At 36.4% G+C, this 10,225-nt stretch overlaps 1 protein-coding gene across 3 annotated transcripts; it reads right to left on the bottom strand.

Moving 5' to 3' along the window:
- Positions 1–3,261: 3,261 nt before the first annotated feature.
- Positions 3,262–7,894, bottom strand: LOC134794411 (acetyl-CoA acetyltransferase, mitochondrial). 3 transcript variants are annotated; one of them, XM_063766219.1, is made up of 4 exons: positions 7,597–7,894; positions 7,214–7,402; positions 3,841–4,859; positions 3,262–3,544 (listed from the first exon to the last, which is right to left on the bottom strand). In XM_063766219.1, exons 1-4 carry the CDS (start codon positions 7,651–7,653, stop codon positions 3,268–3,270), a joined length of 1,542 nt encoding a protein of 513 aa, XP_063622289.1. In that variant the 5' UTR covers positions 7,654–7,894; the 3' UTR covers positions 3,262–3,267. The 3 variants fall into 3 exon arrangements, with proteins under 3 accessions (XP_063622289.1, XP_063622291.1, XP_063622292.1); XM_063766221.1 differs by having other exon boundaries at positions 7,485–7,613; XM_063766222.1 differs by lacking the exon at positions 3,262–3,544 and having other exon boundaries at positions 3,566–4,859; positions 7,597–7,886.
- Between the last annotated feature and the right edge of the window lie 2,331 nt (positions 7,895–10,225).

The raw sequence follows: 10,225 nt of genomic DNA on the forward strand, positions 1-10,225 counted from the left end.
GTACAAGCACTTTAATGACTTGATAATAGACTCTGTTTAGTTATTTGTGAACACCTTAACCGGTCTAGGCTATAACCGCGAAAATCGAAGTTCGTAAATTGCGGGCAACTTTCTCTGTTACTCTGATTACTTCTTCATTGGAGTAAAAGAGAAAAATCCCCGCAATTTTCGAATTTCGGTTTTCGCGGTAGGCGCCCTGATATGTTCCCTATTTGTGTTAATTTTGTAACGGTTATGTTCTTAAGCCTTTTCCAGGCATAGTATATACGATTTATCGACCACATACACGCCATTTAAATTTCAACTTTAGCATTCCGGTTTAAGGTTTAAATTAGATTGCACTTTCGGGAAATGTGAATTGTCTTCAAAAGAATCATCAAAACTGGATTAATTGGAATATATTTGGATTTTTTGGCAAATTGTAGATTGGTTGGTTGGAAATCTGTGACATTTTGAACCTTATGCATATAATAGAATCTTTGTTTTTTTTTAACTAATTTTTCCATGTATAAATTAAAATATCTGAATAATAGAAATAGTACCTAGATAGGAGACATTTTGTAAATACTCAGAATGTATTTTACTACCTGTAATTTCCTTTTCAAATTACCTACCTATTCCTGTATCAAATAAATTGTACAGGTTTTATAAATTAACTGCATTGTTTTATTGTTAAATAAATATATTTCTCCCTCCCAATTCTATAGTTCGTTTTTTTTTAGCATTAAAAAAAAGGTAAACTATCTTGATGTCTCTTTTAATTGAAAAACACATTTTATAAATAAGTCACGGCAAATATGTAACATTTATGAATCTAATACGATCATTTATATTCTTCTGCTTTCATAAGTAATAGTTACTGATTTAAAAAAAGCGTTTTTCTATTAAAAGACATGTCAAGATCGCTTACCTTCTTTCTAATGCTAAAAAAACGAACTATACCTGATGATTAGAGGTCAGCTTCTATTAGGGGGTATTACTGCAATGTGCTGCCGCCAGAGTGCAGCACTAACACTTATCCTAAACCATAGATTAACTTATACATACTATGCCTACCTTTTGTAAAGCATAAGGGTGTCAGTAATAATGCAAGATTGAACCCTATCACTTTGAAATAAAGTTCAAAATCAGGTGGGAAATATATTCCCTCTGCCTTTGACTGGTTGTCATTGCATGCACCAGTGTCTCAAAAATGGGTTAAATAGCTTTATGAGCCATGTTGCTTGATAAATAAAATAAATAAAGGCTTAAACCGTTTTATGACAAGTTTTCGCAGATAATTTGTTACAAATAAATATGACATTGATGGATCAAGGCGGTTTTTTACAAGGGCCTACCGCGAAACTCGAAAAGACAAGACGTTTGGATTTAATAACAAAGAATTTCCTGTATAAATGTACACCGTCATAGCACCATGAATATTTCATTATGAACGTTGAGATAAAATCAATTGTATGCATGTACACTGGCGTTCAAAAGTGCATGGAGATGTTTCAACCGTAATATTAAGGCATTACGGTTAACATCTATCCATGCACTTTTGAACGCCACTGTACATATGTTGGGAGATATTCAAAGAGTTCATGAGTAAAGAAATAATTTTACGATATCTAATAAATCTGACTTGAACTTCGATCCGGATTTTAGATTATGTTTTGCGTGCTTGCCAGCGCTGTCTAGTTTTGAATTACTGAATACCTAAGCCCTCATTCGCACGGGCGCTTTTTCAACACGCGTTAAAAAAGCGTTTGAATGACACAAATGGAAGCATGTGTATTTGTCCACACGATGGCGGTGGCGCTTTTTAGGGTTCCGTACCCAAAGGGTAAAACGGGACCCTATTACTAAGACTTCGCTGTCCGTCCGTCTGTCCGTCTGTCACCAGGCTGTATCTCACGAACCGTGATAGCTAGACAGTTTAAATTTTCACAGATGATGTATTTCTGTTGCCGCTATAACAACAAATACTAAAAACAGAATAAAATAAAGATTTAAATGGGGCTCCCATACAACAAACGTGATTTTTGACCAAAGTTAAGCAACGTCGGGAGTGGTCAGTACTTGGATGGGTGACCGTTTTTTTTTTTGCATTATGGTACGGAACCCTTCGTGCGCGATAGGCTTGAGTCGGTCCTGAACTAAGAACTATTAAGAATGAAATCCCATCAAGGACCGAAAGGAACTAAATCTTTTTGCACGCTCTTAATCGGTCTTTAGGTCCTTTAGTTCAGTGGGATTCGAGAGCGCTTGACTGAGTGAAACGTAAAATGGACGGAACGAAACGGTTGTCAATGTCGCTGGCACGAGTGTGAACGAGATGAAAGAACGACGTGACACTCCTAAGCCCGAAAATATGAAGGAAAAACAAATATATTTCGACATATTTGATATTTTTTAATTATGTTAAGGTGTTTTAATTTTTAATATCGACATATCGTATCGTACAAGTTGAATTGTATTCAGTTACCAAAGATTGGAAAGAAACCAATGAAAAATCGACTCCTATTCATTCCCGGCTCTCAACGACCGAACTGAACTAAAGTAACTAAAAGACCGAACTAGTTCGTTTGACCGATTGACCGAGAGCGGAGCGCTCTCTGAAGTGACCGAGCCGGCACAAGCCTAGTGCGCGAGTCCGACTCGCACTTGCCCGGTTTTATCAAGCGTTGTTGGATTTTCGACTTTAAGCGTTGGTCGTTAAATCGAATTTAGCGTGTGGACGGATTCAAGGTGCGAATGGGGGCTAAGCCTCTAATATAAGGATGTAGCTGTTTCTAGTTTCGTCAATTTTCTAGCAAATGTTTTTATAGTGACGCGTTATGAGGATAAAGTGGTGATAAATAAGTTTTTGGCAAAAATTTCATTTTAGGTACAAGCTTTTATCGCTGACTGTACTTTCCTATCCACAGGCAACTAATACTCATCGAGACAATTCTAAAAAACCTAAACACAATTAGGTTGCATTGTTTCATCACCGAGCTCCTATGGCCAGATGGCTATGCCTGTCTCCATATATCATCAGATCAGCTCGATGGTACCATAATATTGCATTGTCACCCGATTTACATAGGTATGTACAAATTTTCAGCTTCATCGGAAACCGGGAAGTGGGTCAAACTTAACTTGCAAGATTTGAGCCGTACAAACATAGTTACATACTTACATAGGTACATTGCAAGTTAAATAAGAGCTTATAATTAAAAAGGCAGCTTATATTTTTTTCTTAAAACTACTGAATACTGTTTTTCGATTAATTAATATCAAAGTTTACTTCTTAGCTAATTCTTCCTCAATGATTTGCAGTCTTCTCTCAAGTAAGGTTTTGTTCAAACGGTGCATACACAGAAAATGTCCATTCAGGAACAAGACAGGAATATCATGTCTATATAACCTCAACCATCTTACATTGCCTTGCTGTGTTATATCAACCTTTTCTATAACTATTCTGTTCCTATAAGGTTCTAGTTCTTCCATAACTATGTCACATAACTGACACGGATCTTTCGTATAAAAGGTTATAACGGGAGGCCTTGTGTCTTGAGATCTGCAAAGAAATTACAAAATCTCAAGAACGGAATCAAACATTTAATTAATAAACAGCAAATAAATGATTTAATAACGTCGTTCGTGATATAAATATAATAAATTACTATGTAACGATTGATTCATATTTACACAATTGGAAACATATTTGATCAAAACAATTTTGTCTTAAAGCTAACTTTTATATAAAATACAACCCTGCAAGCCAATGCCTTGCCGTCTTATTTGTAAAAGGCACAAGAGAATACAATATCAATACTAGAAAAACAAACTGATACACGGTTTACGGAAACTTACAATTTTTCGATCATAATAGACGATGCGCCGCCTCCGCCATTGCAAATGGAGGCCACGCCCTTTTCCCCCTTTTTAAGAGCGTGGCATAAGTGTACCACAATACGAGCTCCAGACATGCCAATAGGGTGGCCGAGACTCACAGCTCCTCCATGCACATTAATCTTAGAAGCATCGATATCAAGTATCTTTTTATTCGCAACAGCAACTACACTGAAAGCTTCATTAATCTCCCATAGTGCTACATCCTCCTTCTTAACACCAGTTTTTTCTAATAGTTTAGGGATAGCAACAGCAGGCGCGATAGGGAAGTCGATAGGATCACATTCACCATCCGCAAAGCCAACTACACGAGCTATAGGTGTCACTTTCAATCTCTCCGCTGCCTCCCTAGTCATCAAAACTAGAGCCGCGGCACCATCGTTTAGGGTAGACGCGTTACCAGCGGTAACTGTACCGTTTTCTCTTTGGAAAACTGTTGCCAACTTGTTAAACTTCTCAAAGTTAACTCTTTTATATTCCTCATCTTCCGCGAAAACAACAGGCGCCGCGCCTCTCTTTTGTGGTACGGGGACTGGGACTAATTCATCAGCGAATGCCTTAGCTTCATAAGCGGCAGCACTCTTCTTATAACTTGAAATAGCGTAGTCATCTTGATCTTGCCTTGAAATGTTCATTTTCTTGGCAGTATTTTCTGCACAGTTGCCCATATGGAATTTGTTGTATACATCAGTGAGACCGTCATGGACAATACCGTCGACTAGCTGCATTCCACCATATGAGGTTTCTCCTCGCTTCAAGTAGAAAGGTACATTTGACATAGATTCCATGCCTCCGGCGAGCATGACATCCTGGGCTCCTGTTTGGAGGCCTTGGGCTGCTAGCATGATGGATTTCATACCAGAGGAGCATACTTTGTTGACGGTGGTGCAGATTGTGCTCTTAGGCAGACCGGCGAAGATGACAGCTTGCCGGGCGGGTGCCTGTCCGAGGTTGGCGGAGCAAACATTACCGATGTATACCTGAAACAGAAATTATTCATTTTAAGCCTTTATATGGCAGTGGGAATATATTACTCGTACTTGCAAATGACTTTGAACTTTATTCCAAAGTGGTAGGGTTCAATTTTAAATAAATTCTTTACACGACTACGGGAAGTGTCATGACGTGTTCCACCGTAACGTCTAGACCACCAAGCCATTTTGTTGAATCAGCTGTAAATCGATTCGTTTTTTATGACGCAGATGACATAGATAGGCTATACCATTTTTAACCGAGTTTTTAACAGCATAATGTAAGGCAGGTCTCAGCTTATTTGAATTGAATTAGCATAAGGTAGCTAGGTATATTAATTAATCAAATTATAATATTAATTTCATAACCTGCACAATTTTAGGAATACATACATAGGTAATTGGAAGCATTTATGTTAATCAGTTGAGATTATTGAACCGCAGATTACTGAAAGTTATTCAAAAACATTATTTATTAATAGGATTTTCTTTAAAAAAATGACAGTTAATTAATATATTATTGCATTGTTTGTCAGTAATTCACACTCTGGATTTGTTTTGTTTTTATAAACAAACAATGAACTTGGTTTTTACAAAGTAACATGGTAAAACAATTTAATTCATATTTATGTACTTGGTATGCCCAAGTGACATTAATTCAGTCTGGGGTTTTCTGGATTCATTCTAGTTTGGACACTTTTTTAGCAGGCAAACAAGCAGACGAATCACCTGATAGTAAGCAATTATCGTCGCATCGCCGTGTCGGTTCATGGACACCTACAACATCAGAGGGAATACAAGTGTGTTGTAGGCGTTTACGATGATTTATTTTAAAAAATATACACATTTTTCCTGTTGGAAATATGGCCAAAATATATGTATTGTTAAGTAAAAGTGGGATCATTAATTATTTTTTGATTATGGTAAGCTTGTTATATAACACTTAGCTGTGAAATATAATGTTTACAAGACATACAAGACTTACGAGTGGCTAAAAATGAAAAATGTTGGGATGTAATTTAAATTCATTAGATGCAAATATGTTTTATTCCGTGCATCACTTTATTTGAATTTATTATTGCCAATCATCCCCATTTATGATAATACATATAATTAATATATAATTACATTAATTACGTGATTATCATTTATTATGCAATTGGCTTTTTCTTAATAACAGATTTGAATAGTCTCTAAGCTGCTTAGCATTTTATACAATTCCTCAAGAATGACTTTTTGCCATTGCCTGTAACTTTTGACTGTATGTTTCCTAAGTTTGAATAGGATGTTTGTATGTTCAAAGTTCAACTTGATAGGGGCTGTCCATAAATTACGTCATCGATTTTTGGCGATTTTTGACCCCCCCCCCATAATCATCCAAAAATCATGCTTCAAATGACCCCATTTCCTCCTACTTCATGCTACCGTCATCCGATGTCCAGACCCCCCCCCCTAATTTGAAATGACGTAATTTATGAATAGCCCCATATAAAAGGTGGGAACAGTTCTAACTAAGACAATGGAATAGTACCATATGGTTTTTTTTTACATTAATTAGATTAATTAGCCTTAGCAAATGCAAGAGAAGTTATATATGATAGATAAATAGGGAAAATCTTACACAAACCGACCTAGTCCCACGGTAAGATCAATAAGGCTTGTGTTGTGGGTACTAGACAATGATGTATAATATATAGATAGGTATCGTAATAAATACTTATATACATAGGAAACATTCATAATTCAGGAACACATATCTGTGATAAACACAAATAAATGCCCTTACCGGGATTTGAACCCGAGACCTGCTGCTTTATAATATCTAGCTCTAGATTTCAAGCTTAATCTCACCTTATTGCAGGACTATACTAAACCAATTTACCTTAACTATTCAAATCCCATTGGCTCTCAATGGAGCTTCAAAATCATTGATATGATATTGCGCCTTAGGGATTTGAAAGTAAGAACATTGTTAATTTTAGAAGTAGGCTGTGCTCCGGGCACTTGTTTTAAATGTTAGCAGAACCTGGGTGTCCCATTCCTTGAAAGACATATGAATTATCTTAGCTAAAAATATAAAAGAATATTTAAAAACTTTGTTAGTGTTATAAAATAAGTACTTATAGGAAATATTTATCTAAGATATTTTAATTTTACAGCCTACTTAGAATTACTTTTTCATGATTTCAACAAATCTTAACACTGTTATCAAGACTGATAATCTATAATGGATAGATAAAACAGGTTAATAATAATAACAGAGCACACCCATAAAAATCGAACTAAGTATGTCATATAACTGTAAATAGGTATCTATGGGATTTAATTAACTGTAAATTCGAAAGTAGGTGAAATAAATTAACCTCTTTGACTTCCTCCTTGGGAATGCCGGCTCGTTCGATCGCCGACTTAACGGCCACGGCGCCCAGCTCGGAGGCCGACAGGCTCGCCAAGCTGCCGCGGAAGGACCCAATAGGAGTCCTCACCGCCGAAGCTATCACCACTTCATTCAAAGACACTTTCGACGAATACGCCGCCATGGCCTGCAGAAACTGTTAAAACAAATGATTCTTATTAGATATTAGACACGTAACAAAAAGGAACAGGGTTAAAGTGATGTAAAGCGGAAACCACCTTTCGTTAAATGGTTGAATAATTTAAGTTCACTAACTTAACCAGTTAGCTGAGCTGCTCATGCACGACTGACTGATCGTCTGACACACAAAATATTTAAGTAAACACGAACCTTTCGTGGCGCACATATTTTGACGCTGATCAAACTACTCCCTTTTAGGATAAGCATGATTATTCTTTAGAAAAGTAATTTAATTCAGCAAAATAACAATGTGGCAAGCGACTGGCTGATTTGAATGTAAAATTACTTGTAACTTATCGGCCGTAAATAGTCAAAAAATATTTACATAAATTTATCTTAAAAGATATGGCCCATTTAAATGAATCCTGAACTTTATTACAATTACACAAAGTCGGTTTCTGCTATAACAAAACCGGAATAGTTCACATATTATCGCATTTTTGTGATAAGAAACTTTGACCCCTCGTGGTGCGTTCCAATTGTTTAATTTTACTTTTAATTCATGAAAAATGACAAAGGCCAGGGACTGTCTCGTCTCATTTTTTTCCTATTTCAATTACATTATTGTAAGGTAAAGTTGGTCAAGCAGATCTTGTCAGTAGCAAAAGGCGGCATATTTAAAAAATGTAGGCGCGAAGGGATAATATATCGTCTCATAGAAAATTTTAATTTCGCGCCTTTTTCTACTGACAGGATTTGCTTGACCATCTATATATTTGAATGCTCTGAGACCAACCTTGGAGCATCATGGAGGATTTTTACATATGCTCGTACAGGCTCTTTCCTCATTGCACTCGGGTTTCTGAAACCAGGGCCTACCGCGAACCACGTTCGACGTGTTGTCTCTCTGTCGCACTTGTAATTTCGTACCAAAGTGTGACAGAGAGGCAACACGTCGAACGTGGTTCGCGTTAGAACCTCTAGATTCATGTTTGACACACTGAGGAAAGTGATTCAAAGCGAATAGCACAATTACCAATGACAGTAAGTAGTCGGAGTGGACTTCTTTCATAAATAAAACGTCTTCTTTTATAATCATAACGTAACATAATCATTTCATAATATTAAGTAACATTTTTTGGTCTAAGAGCTAGCCACGGAAATAGGTATGCAATTTATAGAGCAACGAAATCCCTCTAGTTAGTATGCCATACTATCATTATTTTATTAATTAATCCGGGCGCCTGGCAGCTGTTTGTGCGGGAGTGTGTGGGCAACAAAGGGGTGGTAAAATCAATTGAAGGTGTGCAATTGATAGAGCTCTGTGTTTGGTGTGATATAATAGCTAATTATGTATTTAATTCAAATATAACAATGCCAGGCGTTTTATTTGGGGGAAAAGTAGTGCCAGGTGATGAAAGTACACAATCACAGGAGCGCCTGCTGAAGACCACGAGCAAAGTGCACCTGACTCACAATTGCTTTACGCATAATGTCTTCTACTTTTTGTACTCAGTCTCAGAATAAATAATAGCACTTCTCTGTCCAATTACGCCGAGGTAAGTGTTAGGAAAAAGTAGGAGACATATACTTACGACACTATGCATAAAGCAATTGTGAGTCAGGTGCACTTTGCTCGTGGTCTTCAGCAGCCGCATAAGTGATTGTGTACTTTTATCACCTGGCACTACTTTTCCCCCAAATAAAACACCTGGGATTGTTATATTAGAATTAAATACATAATTAGCTATTATATCACACCAAACTCAGAGCTCTATAAATTGCACACCTTCAATTGATTTTACAACCCCTTTGTTGCCCATCCACTCCCGCACCCACCTCTGAACAGCTGCCAGGCGCCCGGATTAATTAATAATAATAGTATGGCACACTAACTAGAGGGATTTCGTTGCTCTACAAATTGCATACCTGGTTCCGGCTATTTCTTGTAACAAGAATAATGTTACTTGATGACAATAGACGTTATGACGTCAAAGGATAAAATAAAATTGCTGTAATTTGCGAAGTGGAACGCACTCTATGTTTGCTTTCAAAACATAGTGCCACAAACAAATAGTAATTCAATTCAAAATAAAATACATTATAAATACAAACATTTATTATTTATTAAGTATTCGTTTAAAAGTATTAAAAAAAATCACTCTGCAAATTCACTTCTAAATCAAAACTATAATTTCAAACATTTTAAAATAGACTTAAAAGACTGTTAAATATTTCATTCATCATATTCCAAGGGCCCAACGTTTTCTGTTCTCTTTCACGGCGCAGCAACTAGTATCATTTCTCTCTCCTCGCTCTTTTAACAATGCCGTTTGTCAAAAAAGGACAACCATACTGTTGACAAGATGGACTTCAAAATTCAAATCATGTGTTGCCTTTTTTCATGCGCCCAGGCTGTGTATGTGTGCGTAAAAGCGTATATGTGTGCTCTTTTAGGGATGTCAAAAGTCGATTTTAATCATGTTATATATCGATAAACGCTACACAGCGGAACGAAATAGCGATTAATTGAAGCTTCAATATCTTCGTTAAACATAAACATAATTGAAATGCTAATAGATAATTAATATATTATAATGTAATAAAATAATTCAATTACTGCGGAAGTCCACCTTTTAGTAGGTATTTATGTATTTTAATTAAATATCTGAACTTTCCCTTGGTTCCCTGCTGGGGCGTGACGATAAAATTGTGATCTGATAACCACAATAAAGAATAAAAGCGTTTTTGTTCATTTTAGGTATCGTTAAACCTTTGAAGTAAAATTAAAATTGCAAGATATGTCGATAGTGTATCGATATGACTTTATCGACATGGC

Source organism: Cydia splendana, chromosome 10 (genome assembly GCF_910591565.1).
Source record: "Cydia splendana chromosome 10, ilCydSple1.2, whole genome shotgun sequence".
Taxonomy (NCBI): Eukaryota; Metazoa; Arthropoda; class Insecta; order Lepidoptera; family Tortricidae; genus Cydia; species Cydia splendana.